The 20,472-nt window shown below is 27.7% G+C and overlaps 1 protein-coding gene across 1 annotated transcript in view; it reads left to right on the top strand.

Annotated features, from left to right (window-relative positions):
* Positions 1–12,390, top strand: part of LOC142324466 (uncharacterized) — a 39,351-nt gene extending 26,961 nt beyond the window's left edge. The window contains exons 3-4 of the mRNA XM_075365292.1: positions 2,072–2,827; positions 12,092–12,390. Of these exons, the coding sequence (XP_075221407.1) occupies positions 2,072–2,827; positions 12,092–12,126 (791 nt within the window). The 3' untranslated portion in view covers positions 12,127–12,390. The remainder of the gene's footprint in view (positions 1–2,071; positions 2,828–12,091) is intronic.
* Positions 12,391–20,472: the final 8,082 nt, after the last annotated feature.

Raw genomic sequence — 20,472 nt, 5'->3', positions numbered from 1 at the left:
CTATCGTTCTTTATTTCTTTTTACAAAATTTTTCATTAGTCCTAGCTTAATGTGGTGAGGGGGTGAAAATATTTTGTTGGTTTCAACTACGGACTCATAAATAATACTTTTCCCATTTGGAGTTAAGTTGTTTTGTTTCTTCCACTCTTTGGTAACATAATGTTTATCCCTAGCTCGGCTGTTCCATTCACAAAGAAAACACTTGTACTTAGTATAGCCTAACTGCATGCCTAACAAAATAGCTGTAACTTTCAAATCACCACATATGTTCCAGTTATGTTTTTTATAATTTATTTTTTCAACGTCTTTCATCATATTGTATGTCTCTTTCAAATTAATACCATATATGCGATTGGTAACAAAAGTTATTTGATACTGTTGCTTAGTAGAACCATTTTAAACTATACTTGGACAAATCTATAAAAAGGCATGTCTTCTCAGGTTTATGAACTTGTCTTAAGTGCAACAAAAGCTCATCAATATTTGTGCAATAAACCAAATTATTTTCATCAATAAAGTAATGAGAAAGTCCGTTTTGTTGGCTTCGAAAGCCTGAAATTTTTGTATTATTTTGAAGTAAATTCCAACCTTGCAGTCTTGACCCTAACAGTTCAGCTTGATTTTTTGATAAATTTAAATCCCTAACCAAGTCATTTAATTCACCTTGTGATATAAAATGTGGCTTATTGGAAGATAATTCAAAATCAAAATCATTATTGTCTTCTTCAGTACTACCTGATTCTTCATCGCTGCTTTCAAAACACATTCACAGGTGGCTCAGGAACTGGATTAATTTCACTGTGAGATACAGGCCTGATTGTAGATTGCAGTGAAGTATATTTTACAGTTTGTTTAGATTTTTAAGAAATTCCAGACATACTTGTTAAACAAAAGTAACAGTCAGTTACATGATCCTTTGGTTCATTCCAAACAATAGGTACACCAAATGGCAAAGCCTTCCGTATACCTTTCAGCCATCCTCTGAAATATACAGAACAATTAGTGCATAATATATGAGGAGCCCACATCTGATCCTGATTACCAGTTTTACACTGAAAGTACAAATGATATGCTTTCTTAGTTAAAGGTGTAATGTTTTCTCTATTTGATTTTACGGTAAACTCACCATACACATAACAAATATATCCACATCACTTACACAATTTCCAGGCATTATGACACTGCACTGTTAACAAACTTAAGATACCAATAAGACTGAACAAAATTAATTCATTCCTAAATCCAGTGCTTAATACAAACAACACAGCTGTGTTTTCAGCTACATGTTTTGACCTGCACAGACATGATTAATCTTTTCCATGATGGCTCACTCTTCAGTATTTGATATTATGTCATAATATGTGACTATGATATGATTTAATTCTTTTTCTAGTATTGTTTATTCATAGCTTACAAATTATGTTAACAAGTTAAACAATAAAAATTGAGCTAACAAAATACAATATGGGAGCTTAAAATGCTAACTATATGTTAAAAAATAAAAAAAATCCTTTAATTAAAATTTAAAATTTTTTCAAAAATGGTGGTTGATAGAAAGATTCTGAGTTCATATTCGTTTTCAGCGTCAAAACACAGATTAAAATCATGTATTGCTTGTTAGGAAACAAAAATTATGTTTATCAGTGTAATTTTTCCTAAATTATGAGGTTGTTTTTTAATCATCTCTTTTATTTAATTATTATAATTTTTCTTGAAAAGAAAAAAAAATTGTTTGTACTTGTATATCTGTACTGTCATATAGCATTAATATTTCATAACATTTATGATTTATTGAAGACATTCAATTAATACATTTTACATTCATTATGCTTAAATTATGTGAGAAATATTTAATTGAGCATAATTATTGAAAGTGAAATTTGGCCATTTTTACTATTCCTTCTAGTGTTTTAAGTTGACTTCTTTACTTTTACTCTCCATTACATTTGTTAGATGTTTTTAAACCAAGTTTGGTATTAGTGTACATATTTATTTTTGAGAAAGAAATCTTTTATTCATGTATGATTTTTTTCAAGTTAACTTTTTATATATATATTTTTTTTATTTATAGTGTCTGATGATAATTCATCTGTTCAGTCATCACCATGGCAACGAGATCACTGTTGGAAACAGAGTACACCTCGTCACCATGCAGGTAGAGGTTTGGAATTTTATATGGTTCGTCCTTCTAAACTTCGTCGCTTACAGTATTCTTGTGTCTTACGCAGAAAGCGAAGAAGGCCTTTGGATTCAAGGCTGGTTAACCTTGGTGACTGCAAGGAAATCAATAATGTAACAAAACCTAAAGAGAAGACTAGTTTAGCAAAAGTAATTACAGTTTTATGGGAAAGAGTAGTTAGAACGGACCCAGGAATTGTTTCTCCTAGGAAAAGAATTTTAAGGGAAATGGAACGCGTTACATTAGAGGATCAAGCTAAAAGACGTGCCCGAACGGCGGCCTCAGAAGCTAAACCTCCCAGTCACAGCATCACATCAATTCTCGCTCGTGAAGATGAGCCCTCTTTTTTGAGGACTTTGCTTCGTTCGCCTGATCCTCCTTCTCCATCCCGACCGACAACTGTTCCATTTTTGACTCCTCCTATACATGCAATGTATTCTCCACATCCTTCATCTTCATTCCTTCCCCATCCATCTCATACTAACTATTATTCCCCTATTCCATCACATTGGTACCCTGTATCTAGTCTCCCCCGGGGGTCCATTTATCCAGGGCCACTCCTGCCCCCATACGCATTGACTGCATCGCCTTGGCCCCACATCTCACCTCATTCTCTCAGTGATTTCAAAAGAGATGATGGTTCATCAGGTAAGCTTTCTGATATTATTATTTTAATGTTTATTTTTATAATAGAATCAGTAAGGAGATCAATAAATTACTGAAAACATTTACACCAAACAAATACAAAATATTGACAAAAATTTTTTTTTTGGTTATGTAATCAGTCAGTGCCATTATTGATCAGTTGTTGTGATCCAGAAAAGGTATAGATAACTTTTATTTAGATTTAAATGTCCAGCAAATTACTGATATAGTTTGGTGGTTGGGTTACATTTTCAGCAGGTTACAGTTTTACTTTTTCAACAGTTTTAGGTCTGTTTGGCCGACCTGAAATTAATATAGCCAGTAACATTTAATACAAGTTGTGTTATCCTTAATATCTTAGATATGTCTGATCACAGAACTCTATAATTAGTATTATGATCTATACTTATATTTTTTGGTAAATTGCAAGTTGACTTTTTTGTATTATGTTATAAATCATGATTTATTTTTATTACTATCTAATAATTCAATATTGTTGTGAGGTTTAAAACTGATTGACCTTATTGTGCAGTGGCTTAAAAACAAATTATTAAGGGCTCAATTACCTACTTGCCAAAGACATTAGTGTTGTTTAACTGGACCTAACCAAATCTCTTCACTCTTACATTTGTTTTTCTGAGTATAATATTTTTCTTCAGAGAATTGGTTACTGTAAGGTTAGGCAGGTCAGCATATTTGCTTGTTTCATTTGATAGCCTGTCAAGTTTATAATTTATGCTTGAATACTACTACAAACTTTAGTCAACTTGCAGACTAATTTTCACATTACACATATTTTTTAATATATCCTCTTAAATAGATTCAAAAACTTTATAAATGCTTTGATTTAATCCCATCTTGCAGCTTTATTTTGTCTTCATGCTTCAGGGACAATTTCCTTTCAGTATTGCAAATTAGTCCATTATTGCAAATTGGGGGGATAAAATTCATAAATTGATAAACATGGTACACTATCTTTGGTGGACCCATTATTCCATAATTTATTTCCTTGTTGCTGGTTAAATGTTTGTATTGGTTCTTTTTTATTTTTGTATTGAATATAATTGCAGATAATGAAAGAAAATATAAATAGATAAATATGAGTAATTAAATATTATGGAACCTCTATATTGGTTTATTTTATTTATAATAATTAAATATAAGTAAATTGCAAATATACTAGCTGTTAGCCTTTAACACCAGTTTGTGTTAAAATAACTGTTTTTTTCTCAATTTTAAATACATTATATATTTCAAATTCTTCAATAGCATTTATGTATTGACCTTTTCTATGATTGTTTAGGAATATTTTTATAAAAGCTGATATGATTATCAATTATAAATGTTGTACGTAATTGATTTGGAGTAGTCTTGCTAACAATACCGTTAGGATTATTGCCGAGGTCTACTGCAAGGCCTTCTTTTAGTTAAAAAATGTTGTCAGGTAAATTTTGTTCCAATGCTATTTGTAATAAAGATAAAAGTTTCTTACTTTTCTCTTTACTTGCTACATTATTTTCCAATTCCATTTGCCCCTTGTCTTATCTAATAATGGCAACTTATTCATGAAACATTTTATATAGACTTAAATAAAGAAGTAGGGAGGCAAATATTAATAAAGGAATTTATTTTTAAAAATTTTGAATTTTATGTGAGGTTTGATAAAAATGTACACTGAATTTTAGTTTTCTCAAAAAATCTTTATTTATTCATCAATATTGATTTTGTGACCTTCAATGTACTCCTTTTCAGATGTAATACATTTGTACTAACGCTTTTTCCAAAATTTTAAGCCCCTTTGGAACATAAATTCTGGAATGGCATGTAGGTCTTTGAGCAACTCTGTCTCTATCTCTTCAATGTTGGCAAAATTCATCTTTCGTGGTACTTTTCAGCTTGGGAAATAGGAAGACATCACAGGCAGCCATGTCTGGCAAATACAGAGGCTGAGGTATTTTAACAGTGTTGTTTTTGAACAAAAATTCATGAACAAGCAGTAAAGTGTGAGCAGGTGCATTATTGTGATGCAAATGGAAGAATGTTTTGCCACAAATCCAGGTGTTTTCTTCAGATTCCTTCAAGCAAATATGTAGAACATCCAAATGGTATTCCTCATTAACCCTCTGATAGTGATTTTGCAATTGCCCCTAATCATTTTCTTCACTTTTTCGATATTGCCATTGGTTGTTGATGAACTGGGACGTCCAGGGCGCTTATCATCTTCAACAGCTTATCGGCCCTCTTGTAAACATTTGTACCATTTGCAAAATTGAATGCAAATTCTTTGTTCCATTATTTTCACGAGTTAAAAATTACTGACCATACGAAAACAGGTGTAGCTTTTTCGAAAGCCAACAGTAAACTAAGCATCCAATATGGCTACCACTATAAACAAATGTGTTAATTTGTTAGGGACAAGTGTACAAATACAACAAAAAAAAGAAATTGTGACAATTTGACTTATACACCTGGGAAATTTAAGAATTCCGTTTATTTTTTGATCGTGTATTTTAATCATGTTCTGAGAGTATTTTAATAATTTTTACTGATACTAATAGCTGATCAAGAATTATTCTTTTTCATTCTTTACAAAGGTTTCCTTTGCTTTCTTCTCTGTCAAACAAGTAAAGTTAATCCAGTGTTTGATGGTTTTTCGCTCAGAATTCTTTCAGACAAAACTGATTGACGTGAAATTTGGACTGTAATTAGGGAATAGCTCAAGGAACAAGTTATATAGTGTCGATTTGTGCTTTTACCCTGGGGTTGGATGCCACGCCTTCTCAGGGGTGGAAATTATTATATTCAAAATAACTGCAGAAATCGATAGAGAAATAAATTCTAAGCAAAAAGTACTCTATAAAAAGTTTTTGTAGAGTCAATACTTTTTGAGTTATTCGTGATTAATGTCGATTTTTCATCCAACCATTAAACAATTTTTCACAAATAACTCAAAAACCTTGTTTTATCAAAAAAATTATTATTGACAAAAATGAAGCTTATAAAATAACAAAGAGATTGTTTCTTTTTTTTATTTCTGTAGATGCAATACGAACCGAGTTTTGCCTCATTGAAGGTAACTTTTTATTCACCAAAAACTCAGCAAACCTTTCAACATTAAATAATGGAAAAACAGAAAACTTTTCGAGGAAACCTTATGAGGAGATATTTTTCAAAGTACTTGAAAATACCTTTAAAATTATCTTTGGTAAAAGTCAATAGCATGAAAACTAACGGAGTTATGATGAAAATCATAACTCGGTTGTCTCACTTTTTCGGATAAAAAATCAGCAATGAAACAAATGACTTTTCCACAAGAATGGGAATTGAACATAATCCTTTTACAACTTATTTTATTTAAGTACTTACAGTGTGTTCTAGAAATTTGACCAGTTTGGAATGCCTATATTTGAAAAGAGGTTGATTCAGATTTGAAAAATGTTGAAATTTCTTAAAAGAGTTTCTTTTTTCACAATAATTCAAAAACTAAAGAAAATATGGTACTTACGTATTAACACCACCGCAGCTACAGCTTTATTTAAAAACAAAGTAGATATTTCTGTGGAATAAAAATTGATTGAGGTATCACTGTTAGAAGTTTGCATTTGAGTGCGAGGCCTACCTTCCCCAAGCCCTTTAAACCTAAATATGAAGGGCTCAAGGAATCTGAACTTTACATGACTTTCCCTGCAAAATGGGTTTTTGAGTGATTAGATAGCTTAAAAATTAAGGAAGTTATTGAAAAACCAATCACATTTTTTTGGTGAAATTTTCAGAGCATGTAAATTTTTATATTCTCAACAGTTTCCGAGCTTTTATGAATACATATCCTCATACACTCATATCTGTGTATGTGTGTGTGTAATATATATATATAAATATATAGATGAAAGTATAGGTAGGAGAAGAAAAGTAACGGAGCAAACCATAGGCAAACACCTGCTGATGGATGATAGAACTTTGTGTGTATATAGGTATATTGTACATGTATATATGTGAATATGTATCTCTATTATATGGTGTAGTCTGTACATTTCCAAAACCAAAAGAATAAACATATGGTGGTAATTTTTAATTTTAAGTAAACATGATTGTTAATTTTAATCATGAGGCCAGTTTGTAAGGTTTAGGATGTTGCAATAAATTATAAATTACATTAACAGTTGTAAAAAGTTTATAATTCATTATAAATGCACCATTAAAACATTTTAAGCTGTTGAAAACTAGGTTTTTTCATCATTAGGGTGGATTCTAAGGGTTACAACATTGTAACACATCATAAACTATATTTCAGAATATGGAACAACATTTATTCTACACATTTACATGATTTTTAGCTACAAAATACTTACATCTATAATTTAAACAATAAGGGGTGGTTATTAAGGGTTGAAATAAAGTAAAATATCCTGAATTATATTCCACAACATAAGTGTATGTTTATTCTACACATTTTAACATGATTTCAATCTATGAAACGTTTAAATCTATGGTTTTTGAATTTTTTTTAACAAGGAGTAATTTTCACCCACAAAAACAAAACACATCAGGAACATATAACTTTTGAAGAAGAAGGTTAGATAAGCGTAATTACAAATTTTCATGAAAATCGATGTCTGAAAAAATTCTGAGGTAATACTCTGTTTCTATAGTCAAATACTGGACTAAATATCTTCACGCATCTGTCATAAACTGATGACGCCCTTGATGTTATTTGAATAAAGAACTGGATAGCATTTAAACTAACACATAACCAGTAATTCAGAATTAATATTTCTCTTCACAATTTGTGTTTTAACACCAATAATATCAGACTGTACAGACTGGAGGAAAATATTTCATCGTCACATATGTCTACGTATTTGTTCAGTGAACATGACTATTGCTTACTTATAAGCAGTGTTTAATTTCAATTTTTTGTTTTGTATTTTTAATACCATAAACATTTAGTCTTTACTACATCCATCATTTAATCATTATTGGTACTATTCAGATGTTACTGTTCTATGAGTTTGCCAGACCCTCAGTCGGTTGCTTTATTTCATTTATTATTATTCTATATGATTCTCAAATAGGTGTTCCAATTAGTGTAACTAACTTTTCCTTTCCCTTTTTTTATTTTATATAATTTTAGTGTTGTTAATATTTTCTTATATATTTGTTTTAAAATTACTAGTGAACCTTATAAATTATTTGTCTTTGAAAGAACAAAATTTATAAGTTATCCCATCGATAATGATTTAGATGTCAGTGATGAAGAAATTTTCTCCAATGAATCATACGTTCCCCAAGAAAATGCAGTTCATCAAAATCTGCAATGTCTTCTGAAAGTTACTATTTCTCAGATTTTTAAATGGGAGGTGACAATCAGTCAAAAGAAAATGGTATTGTTCATATAAATATTGAAAATAACGATGAAGTTTTTTAATGGTTCTAGATAGTAATGAAGTAACTAAAGAAATATCAGATCAGTAAATAGGAAATATTGAAATAATAATGAGTTAAAATATTTTAGAAAAATAAGTGTTTTTTGTGGGACTTCTTTGAACCTGAGCGAAAACCCTTGAAAGTAACATTATAAAAAGAAGGATTTTAAGGGAAGGAGGCCAAGCCTTGTGTTTAGAAAATAATCCCAGTCCTGAAGAGACAAATATGGTGCTTGTTTTTTTGTAGATGAAATTTCAGAAATAGTGATATTAATAAAAAATTGGAACATATGTGAGAAATTGATTACAATATTCAGAAACTCCAAATTATAAAATCACAAAAGAAATAAAAGCACTTTTAGATCTTCTGTATATTGTCCTATATTCAAATCAGGAAGAGAGTTGTTAACTCTTTTTTCTACTGATAACATTGGCTGTATCTTGATGTATAATTGTATAATGACAATTAAAATATGTGAATTTTGTTACTATCATTGAGATTTGATAATTTTTCAGCTTGCTAAGAAAGGGAAAAGAAAGATCCTCCAGAGGCAATATCGTAAATTTTTTATAAATTTATGTCAAAATATTGTCATGATGGTTATTCCATAGGGTCTTATGCTTGCGTAGATGAAACTTGAAAACCATTTTGAGGCCAGTATTGTTTCTGCACATATATGTCGCAAAACTAGTATAAAATTAGTGTGTCTAACAGATGGCAATAATTCTTATCTCAACACTTTTATATTTAAATTGCTAAAACGTTGATTGTAAAAATTTGTCCTGAGAAGAACAAAAACTTTTGATACCAACACAGAGTGTAATCCTTCTTGCTAGACCAATTGTCAGTAAAAATAGAAACATAACAGGCAATAACTGATTCACGTCTATTGAACTTGATGAAAAGAAATATAACATACTTCAGTACAATATAAAAAAGGAATGCCTTCAGAATTTCTTTGACATAAAAAGTTATCGGTTCAAGCATTTACAGAGTTTCAGTCTTATGATGCTTTCACTTCCTATAAAAAATGAAAAGCATTAATTTTATAGATATCAATGCACCACTCTGAATACTTTGATGAAAAGACTGGTAAGCCAGAAATGATTTCATACTACAATTCAACAAATTCAAGCATTGATACACTCAATCTAATATGTTTCAATCTTTTGCTGGACCAGAAGATGCCCATTACTGTATTTTATCATGTTTGCCATAAACAGCAGTATTTTGTACTCTACTTATTCAAAAGCCAAAAATTAGAAAGATTAAATTTTATGAAAACTTTAGCCACAAGTTTGATAAAAAGAAAAACATTGGAAAAATGATCACTCATTCCAAATTTGCCACTTGATCTGAAAAGTATGATTTTTAATTTACTGGAATATAAAGAAAATGAAAAGGAAACAAGAAAAACCATTATAGGTTCCACACAAAAAATTTACTTGCCCATACATAAAAGAGTGAATGATGGTGTGTATTGTGTATCAAGTACCTAATTGCCTGGAAAGATAAAACAAAACTGTGTAAATAAACCTTAATTTTGTTTTTTGAAGGCTTGAAAATTTATAATTTTTTTGTGATATGTTGAATTGAATTATTTTTTCTGAAATTTTGACTTTTTTTGTACAAATGATTTAATTTGTAGATTTTAGTAACTGCTAACAGTTTTTCTCTGGATTTTTATGTTCTGATAATTTTTAAAATATATTTTTTCACATACTGTGTAACAATGCACAATTTAACAAAAACTTGTTTACAAATATTTTTTTTTATTTTTACACTTTTCAGTATCTGCTTAGAAAAACCTTCTTTCAAGTAGGAATTCTTTTATCCATATGTTGTATTATTTTGTTTCTCATAGAAAGAAAAAATATTTATAACAGAATATTCATTGTTTTCCATTAATTTTAGTTACAGTCTACTTATGTTGTAAAATGAAATATTATTAGTTTATTATCTTAATTTTATTTATTAATGATTTATTGTTTTTTAATTCCTGTCAATAAAATAATTTTAATTTTTCTTTAAAATTATTTCAAAATAAACTTGGCCAAAATGGTTAAAAAAAAAACTAAATTTTATTAAAACTTGAGAAAATAAGGTACCCATCTCCTAGGCAGATATTTCAGTTAACTGGATTCAGACCCATGTTTCAGGTTGAAGGATAATTTTTTGAACCATAAAATTTTGTCTGAATTAAGACACAGAATCTGAATTATTTATATAGATGTTTTATAATATAATATACTGTATGAAGAGTACAAAATGTACTGTTGAATAAAGTTTGTTTTCGTCAGTATCAAATATTTATTTCATACATTAAATTTAGTTGGTCATACTCAATATTTTTTTTAATTTTTATACTGACAATTTTTCCTTAAAATTTAAAAAAACCTTAATTTTTAAAATAAATCTTCTCACTTAATCAGCTAAAGAAAATTTATACTATTATTAAAAAAAAAAAAATTTACCGGGAATAGTTTTGAGAAATACTGAAACAATTTGGAAATTTCTTTAAATTAAAATTAAATCAGTTCCTGCCAACTTCTATGTTTAGAATTAAATTTACAAATTGATTGATCAGATATGAATAAATAATACCCCAAACAAATTTATTCCAAACCTTCATGATAGCAACGAACAATGTATTTAACAAAAAACTTTCATGGAATAAGAAAAGCAAATAAACACTGAGTCACTTTTTTTACAGTGTATACAAAAGTAAAATTTAGGATGACTGACATCTGCCTGCTATACTATAATTAGTTTAGAAAATGTAATTGTAATAAAAACAAGAGAAAAATTATTTTAATTGTAATATTTGTCATGAAAAGAAATATGTGCCTTTTTTGTAATATATATTATATTATTAATGAAGGCAAATTATATTAGGTTACCAATAATAATAATAGCATCATTAAATATACACAAATGCACATATATATATATACTAGCTGCATGGCATGCCCACAGCACGCCTCTGCAGCTAGGCCCTCTGGGAAAGCGGTATCTTGGAATGCTATTGTTAGGTGTACAAAATTAATTACCCCTTGTGTAAATTTTTTTTTGTGAATAATGAAAATTGGTCAAGGAAAAGCGAAACAAGGGTTCCCCGTTATTCAATTAAGCACTTTTATACTTCAGATCCAAAATATCCATAAGCAAATTCACTCACTACAAGAGTTGGAAGCTTGAATATAAATTAAATTTATTATGTTTTATACTCAATTTACAAAATAAATTATAATAATATGAAACTAACCTTCTGACAAAATATCAATGGATTCTAAATGGATAACGATAGTATTTTCAGTAAAAATTTATTTTTATCAAAAATAGTTGTGTTTTAAGGTCTCCTGCAACATTGAATGAATGAATTACGGTAGTAAACTTTATTAATTTATTTTATAATTATTATTACTGTTGTTATTTATTGTTTATAAACATTTTTTTTTTTTAAATCTTATGATTTCTTGATGGGCAGTATGTTCAATCATGTAAGCATGTTCTTTCTTTTTGCTCTTATTTGTTGGTGTTGCTTCTTACATTGTTTATAAACATTTAAGAAAAAAAATCATGATTTTTTGACAGGCAGTATGTTTGATCATGTAATCATGTTCTCAGCTAAGGGGTATGCACACATACAAATGGCCTTTGTAGGATAGGAATGTATATAATACAATATTTTACAAGAAAATGAAATAAAAATTGCATCTTCAAGAACATGATATATCTGGAATCAGGAAGGATTAAGTTACGGTTATAATTTAAATATTTTAATGATTAATAATTTAAATTTACATTTAGTTAATTTTATTTTTTATTATTGTGTTTGTTTAGATGTTCCTCTGAATTTATCCAAGCATGCTGGGTGACATGATTTGTTTAACAAGGTCAATCTTTCCAAAAACAAACTGCCGATTGTAAAAACAAGAATAATAATTATTGGATCATCATTTTCATTATTAACCATCCTCATAATAATCACTGATAGTCACTTTTTTTACAGTGTATACAAAAATAAAATTTAGAATGAGACTGACATGTGTCTGCTCCACTATAATTAGTTTAGAAAATGTAATTGTAATAAAAACAAAAAAAAAATTATTTTAATTGTAATATTTCTCATGAAAATAAATATGTGCCTTTTTTGTAATATATATTATATTATTAATGAAGGCAAATTACAAAAAAAAAAGTATATAAAAAATAAATAAAAAATCTATTTATGTATTATCTTACTGTAAATTGTGAAAATATTTTTAGCGTATTTAAATTAATTGTTATTATGTATTTTGTATTGTTAATGTTTTATTGTATAGTTGTGACTTTTTTTTTGGGAGAATATTTATGTTAATCTTTATTTCATATAGAAGTACAAGATTGGGTGTTAACTTCTTAAAATATTATCTTGTACGTTTGTACATGTAATTAATTTCTAGTACATTAATAAAAATAAAAAACAAAATCCGTCACCTTTTTTTTAATGTTAGATGATAATATTTTGTAATGTACAGTTATTTATTTCTTTATTATAATTTTATTAAATTTTTATATATGTGGAATTAAAAACGAACAATAAGTTTTTTATACATATTATTAATGCTTATTTTTTATGATCATTTAAAATTTTAACTTGTGTATTATTATTATAATACTTTGGCTTTAACAATAAATTGTATTTATGGATTTACAGATAGTTAAATTCACTGTATGTATGTATGTAAATATATATATGTATATTTATGTAACGGTTGCATATTAATATTATTGTTATTTATTTGTTTGTATTTAATTTTATATTGTGTTTTATTCATTGAACAGTTAATTAATCTGACAAATAAAAACTACCATAGGATATAATACTAACTTAATTTAATCTTATATTTATTCTGTGACTGACGATTCATTATATATAATGATATTTCACCATAAGAATTGTTAATAGTTATAAAATATTAAATAACCTGTATTTAATTGCTCTTTATTTTTATGTTTTAATTTATCTATTTGAAATTTTTTTTATTATTTTATGTGTAAATCTTTATCCAGTTAGAGCTGTTGGAAATAACAGTTATTGTGTAAAGTATTTTATAATGTTATTTTCTTTTATCATTATGATTTTTTTTGTAATTATATTCTGTAAAAATTTTATTTATTTGTTTTTATAGTAATATGATTCTGAATGTGATGTTTAAATTATTATTATTATGATTATTATATTACCTATTGTGTTTCAAAATTTTAATTTTTCTATATTATTTATTGTGTATGGTATGCTATAGTAAACTACATTTTTATTATATTACGGTGATGATGATGATGATAATAAATTCTATTACCAGCTACAGTTCAACTTGTTAGTCTGAAATTTTAATTTTTTTTTAATGGGTTGCAAAAATAATTGAAATATTTATAATACAGAACATTTATTATTAAAGAATTGTATTATTTTGAATTATATGTAAAAACTGGTATTACTAAATAATATTTTTTGAACAACTGCTCTATAACAGTAATTTAATTAGTATAGGTATTTGTATCTTATTAAATTTTAGTATGTAAATATTTACAATACATATAAAAACAGAGGATATAAATGCATAAAAAAGTATACACATCATTTGAAAGTACCATAACTATTTTTTTTGTCTTCAGTCATTTGACTGGTTTGATCCAGCTCTCAGAGATTCCCTATAGTGCCAGTCATTTAATTTCGGTATATCCCCTCCTACATCCTACATCCCTAATAATTTGTTTTACATATTCCAAACGTTGACTGCCTCCACAGTTTTTCTAAAATATCTGCCCCTCCAATATTAAAGCAACTATTCCAGGATACTTTAAGATGTGGCCTATAAGTCTGTCCAGTCTTTTAAATGATTCTTCCAAATGCTTCTTCCTTCATAAATTTGCCACAACACCTCTTCATTTGTCACTTTATCCACCCATCTGATTTTTAACATTCTTCTATAGCATCACATTTCAAAAGCTTCTAATCTTTTGTTCTCAGGCATTCTGATCATCAAGTTTTGCTTCCATACAAAGCTACGCTCCAAATATTTACTTTCAAAAATGTTTTCCTGATGTTTAAATTAATTTTTTATGTAAGAAAATATATATATATATATATATTTCAGAAAATATATTTCTGATGAAAGCTCGTTTCACCTGTGCTAATTGGCATTTTATATTGCTCCTGCTTTGTTCATCTTAAGTAATTCTATTTCTCAAATAACAAAATTCTTCTACCTCCATAAGCTTTTGTTGACCTATTTTTATATTCAGTGGTATCTTCTCTATTTCTACTATATTTTATTACTTTCATTTTGTTCTTGTTTATTTTCATGTGGTAGTTCTTGCATAGGACTTCATCATTCATTATTCATTCACAATATTTCCTTCCTTGCCTTTTCTGATGCTTACATTCCAATGTCCAACTATTATTAAATTTTCATCCTCTTTTATGTGTTTAATTATTTTGTCATTACTTTTTTATACATTACTTTTTATGATGATTTCATCATCATCATGGTCACTTGTAGGCATATAGACATTATTAACAATCATTGTCAGTTGAAGTTTTGATTTTATCCTGATACAAGATTCTGTTGCTGAGCTTTTTGAAATATTCTACTCTCTTTCCTACCTTTTTGTTCATTATGAAACCTACTCCTGCTGGCCCTTTACTTGACCCTGAGTTAATTATTCTAAAATCACCTGACCAAAAGTTGTTTTCCTCTTCCCACTGAACCTTGCTAATTCCTAGTATATCATTTAACCTACCCATTTCCCTCTTTTAATTTTCTAACCTACCAACCCTTTTTAAATTTCTAACTTCCTCGCTCTGACTCGCAGAATGTTTTTTAACTTTCTGGTAACCCCTTCCATAACTGTATTGTCTCTTATTAGTCATTACAGTATGAATAGTTCAATAACTATAGGAAAATTATACTGCATGGTCAGTAAAGCTTTTCCATGTACAGTATTATAATCCAGGATTTTATTCTAAACAATTCTTGTCCGAAATGTTTTTCAGACTAATAGTGTCCTGCTGTAATTGGTTATAACTTTGTAGTCTTAATTATTTAAAAAAAACAATAATTACCTTCCTAAATCACTTTATTTTACTTTCTTTTTCTTGATTATAATACTGTATTGCTTTGTTGTTTTGTCAGATTTTATTGAAAATTATTTAGCTCTTGATCAGTAAAATTTAACTAATAATTTTGTTTGCAGATCAACAAAATAACTCATTCTTATTTTAAATGTACAGTATATTCTCAGTAATCTGAACTAATTAAAACTACATCTCTTCAAATTAGTGGAAGATGAAATTACTACATCGAGATGTTATTTTAAAACCCAAAAATCAAGTAATACAGGAGAAATAAAGTGTTGTTTTACTAACAGTAACACTTATTACTTTTTTGTTATAAGAAAAGTCTAATCATATAAAATTTAATTATGAAATTAAAATTTTTAAAGATTTGACTGCTTTGATTATTTTTTTCATTACTATTAAAGCCATTAAAATGGCATAGTAAGTAATATGTATTATACAAATAAGAGATTTTTTTTTACAGATTTTTCAACAACTTTTATTTATTTTTTTTAATCTAAAAAATCTTATACTATGATAATTAAAATTTTGAATTTTATAGATTAAAATTTCTTCACTGCAAGATGTTCAAATTAAAGAGTTTCAGATTACCAGGAGTCTGCTGTATTGCATTTAAAAATAACTTTCACACAGAGTGAAAATTGAAAGTAATCATTTGTAATTATTATCAACACATGTGTTATGTAAACTGCGTGGCAGAATTTTTTTTCTCTTTGAACTATTAAAAAACTTAATTTTTGTTACATATACTTTTTAAATGTCAAATGGCAGTGTTTGTTATTTGTTATCACTGTATTTGTTACAACCTCAACCTTAAAGCAAATTCAATTTTCTCCAAGCATAATTCATAAAAATTACATTTATATAAGTTTATAACTGTTTATTATTAAATAGGAAAGAATAATTAAATATTTTCTACTGTTAATGTAACATCTACATTTAAAGTAATTTAATTTTCATTTATTTTTGAATTCATGTTTTTCAGAAGATCTTTTTGAAACTTATTTAGCTCTTGTGTTGTTGTGATCAATGAAGAAACTGAGTATTTGGTTTTCAATGATCATTTGTATTTTTATGGATATCCAAAATTAGATTCATACTTTTCTTCTGTAAATGAATATTTTAATTAATTTTTAAAAATGTGTAGATATTTATGCTTTTCTCAATTAAAGTTAATAAAAATTATAATATTTAAAGTAAACAGAAATGTAATCACATGACATATTAACAAAATTACACACCAAAAACAGGAAACCAAATACAAAAATTCAACTAAAATTACTAAAACATACTAATAGAAACAATAAAGATAAATTGACTTTTTTCAATCACATCATAGAAACTGGATATTCATTCAGAGACATTAATTGACACACGCAAACTTCACATGTAAGGTGTAAGTCTTAAATCATCAAATCAGCATGTTTAAACAATATAAAATTTACAAAAATATATCTCAAATGGCAACCAACGTAGAATATTACTTAATTCCTTGCTAAACAAGTTTCCTAATCACAATAAGACATTCATCATTAACAACGTCATTTATGAAAAAATTGCACAATACTTTGAAAAAGATCTTCTGAAAGTATACCATGTATTTAAAAATTGAATAGATTTTTTATTTGCTTTTTAAAAAGTTTAAACCATATTTTATCTTTATGATCGATGAGAAAAAATGTAAGATTAAAAATTAGTTAAAAGAAACAACTGATAAAAAAATGTATAAAGGTTTTTCTATAATTGGGACTCATTTTTTAATGAATTTCATACAAATATGTTCATCTAGTATCAAACATGCCAAGTTAGGCAGTGGGAAAAGTGCCTATGGCACACACAGAAAAGCTATAGGAAACTATGATACATATATGGAACCATGTTTTGCTGATATCCTATTCCACTACAACTAATTGCATTAAAATTGATGAATTTTTATATTTATGTTTTTCTTTAAATGCAAATAATTTGTCAACATATTCAACACACTGTGCTAATTAAATTCAAAAAATAACTTTTCCACCAAAACACAGCAACAAAAAAAGCTAATATCAGTAGTTGACTTTTGCAGGATCTCGCATAATCAGTCAGTGTAATTGTACAATTGTGTACAGACTGATGATAAGATATCTCATGAAAGTCAACGTATTAGTTTTTGTAGGTTTTCTGTTACTGTCTTTTGGTATTCATTTATTATTTTTTGAATATATATATAATCCATTCTACTTTTTTTTATCTGTTCTTTCTGTTTTATGTTTTGATTAATGTAGAATACTAATAGTTTATTTTACAATCGTTGTAAATTGATCGTATTTATAGCTCTCCTATGAGGAGATAGTTAATGTTAGCTGCACTTTCCCATTACATCATCTCCAGTAGTTTTTGTTATATATTTTAGTTATAATATAAAATCTAATTTATTTTAATTAGGTTTTATTGAATTTAAATTAATATACTGGTAACTTTTAATTTTGTTTGAAAAATTCTTATTGTGCATTACATTGTTCGTAGTTCAACCTTTATTTCATGATAATAAATAACTTTGCTAACATCCAAGACAAAGTTTTAACATTTTACCCTTTCATCTGGAAATTTCTGGATTCAAATCCCAGCTAGACTTGGTGGCACTATTTAATACACTAGAAAAATGTATTTTTTATTCTGATAAAGATGCTTAAGACTTACATGGTAAATTACTCATTAAAAAGTTGCTTTATTTATTTATATGAAATAAATGAGCTTTTTGAATCTTAAAAAAAATTATAACAATCATACAATTCCAGTCAAATATTACTTTTAGAAAATAGAAAAAAGCATTTGTATTTTGTGAAAACTTGCAGTTTTGTCTTATTGATTATTATAAACAAAAATTAGAATTTAGATGGGAAAATTTCTTAATTCATTAATTATTATTATTAAAAGAAAATCTAGTAGAGTAGAGGTATGTAGAAAACTACCTAATTAATCTAATAAAATAGTATTAAAATTACTATTAGTACTTCTATTAAAAATTTTCTTTGATTGCATCATAGTTTGTTAGCCATGAGAATTATGAAAAAAAATTTTTAAGCGACAGATTTTCTACATATACATTCTTTAGATGTATAGATATAAAATTAAAAGATCTATCAGAGGAAAGACATTTTCACATAAACCGTCATTATATTGATTAATTTCTTATGCTCTTCAAGAAACACACACACTCTCGTTGAGTCAATATGATCAATAGTATAATTTAAGGAAAAGACTGTTATAATTCAAATTAAGGTAAATTGAACAATAACACTTATTTTTATTGAATATTAAAAAATAAAATTTCTTTTTTATGGAAATGTTTTTATAAGTTGCTAAAAAATAACACATCTAGAAGCTCTGCAAATTTGTAATAAATGCATTTTAAAGATATAATTTCTACATTTACAACAATATTGCATTTATTATGCTTATTCACCTTAGTTTGTATACTTCAATTATGGCTTTTTATCCTTCAATTCCTTCTTCTAAATAAATTTATTAATTGATTTTATCCTCCAACTTCTTTCAGTAGACACTATTTTTTTAAATACTATTAAGAACTTACACTCGAACTTACAAAAAATAAAATAGAGGCCATCATTTGTTCTTCCAGTACAGTTGAATGCCCATACTTAGGACAGTTTTTTACGTTCAGACACTGAAAAAAAAAAAATAATAATAGTATTTAAACACAGATCAAAACTCTGAAGGACCCTTGCTTTTTCAAAGTATGGTATGTTTACTCACCATCTCTTTTATTTATTTTTTTGTGTTTTGTCCCAAGGGATATGTCTGCCTTACTTGGGACATCATAATTTTTTTTTTAACTTAATAGTACTAGGCTGGGGAAAAACGTTAAAAATTTTACTATTAACATTTATTTTACAAAAAACGGTTTAATTTCATATACAAATTGAGGATATTACGTAATCTTCACTTTATAAAATTAAGCTAACAAGAAAAACTCCTTGAAAAGTTAATGCAACAAACACACTAAAGTCTTTTTTAATTCTGTACTTTAGTCCATTAATTCTTACCACTTCAGATGTTGAAAAAATAGCTTCCCCTAACTTCACTTTTGGGCTTAACAACTTTTACCACCCTGAAAGGGTCCACAGCTTCCTCGATGTCATCATTGTCAGGAAACTCGAAAACTTCATTCAAACCTTGGCAGTTTTGCATATTTTTATTTTCGTTTTCCCATTACTTTTCTTATGAATGATTTTGTGGTCTCTTTTTTTGTTCCGCTGTCATATGTAAATGCAATAACAACAAAATCATTTTCATTGACAGAGGTAAGGGTGTGTCTTCAAAATCCATCTGTTCATAATTTTCTTCTATCTATTAGTTTCAAGTATAATTTGTTGTTCTTGCGCTTTTCTTTGCTTATTTCTTCTGCTATTTCATCATCAAATAGTAGCGAAAAATCCTCTTCTCCAATTGAAGAAAGACTATCATGTAAGGACAGGACATCACTGTCTTCTGAAGTTTCATCTGTTTTTGTTTTTTCACTTTCTTTGTCTTCTTTCTGTTATCTTTTCTAGCCTCTTTACTCATTTACTGTTAGTTCTCTCCTTTTTTCTGACTTTCTTTTGCTGTCAGATCTTTAGTTTTCTTGGTAACCTTCTTCAACTCTCCAAGAAAGTCATCCTCTGCTATACTTTTACCTAGTATAATAGTTACGATTTTCTTTTTTCGAGGTTGGACAATAGTTTCTTTAGTTCAGGTCTCTTTGAAAAACTCCTCAAAAGCTGCTGTTCATACAACACCCAAAGAGGTACTGCTTCCGTCATCTGATCAAGACACTTTAGGCAGGCATTCCAGAACTTTCTTTATGTTCAACGGAAAAATTGCACTCTTGGAAAATCCTGCTTTTAGATTGGCAGGTATGTTTCTGCCAATCTCATTCAAGGTCTTTTTCAACAGCCTTGAGAATTTATCTTTTTGTATAGTCCATTTGAACTCTGTTTTCCACTCTGACAACTGTTTTTGCCAAGTTGTCTTGAGAGGACTAAAGAAGGCATAATCCAGAGGTTGACACAAGTGTGTGCTATTAGGAGGCAAGAGGATGAGACATGTTGTTTTT

Source organism: Lycorma delicatula, chromosome 5 (genome assembly GCF_047948215.1).
Source record: "Lycorma delicatula isolate Av1 chromosome 5, ASM4794821v1, whole genome shotgun sequence".
NCBI classification, from domain to species: domain Eukaryota; kingdom Metazoa; phylum Arthropoda; class Insecta; order Hemiptera; family Fulgoridae; genus Lycorma; species Lycorma delicatula.
Note: the sequence above shows the minus strand (reverse complement) of the source record. Positions and strands in the feature narration are given on the sequence as shown.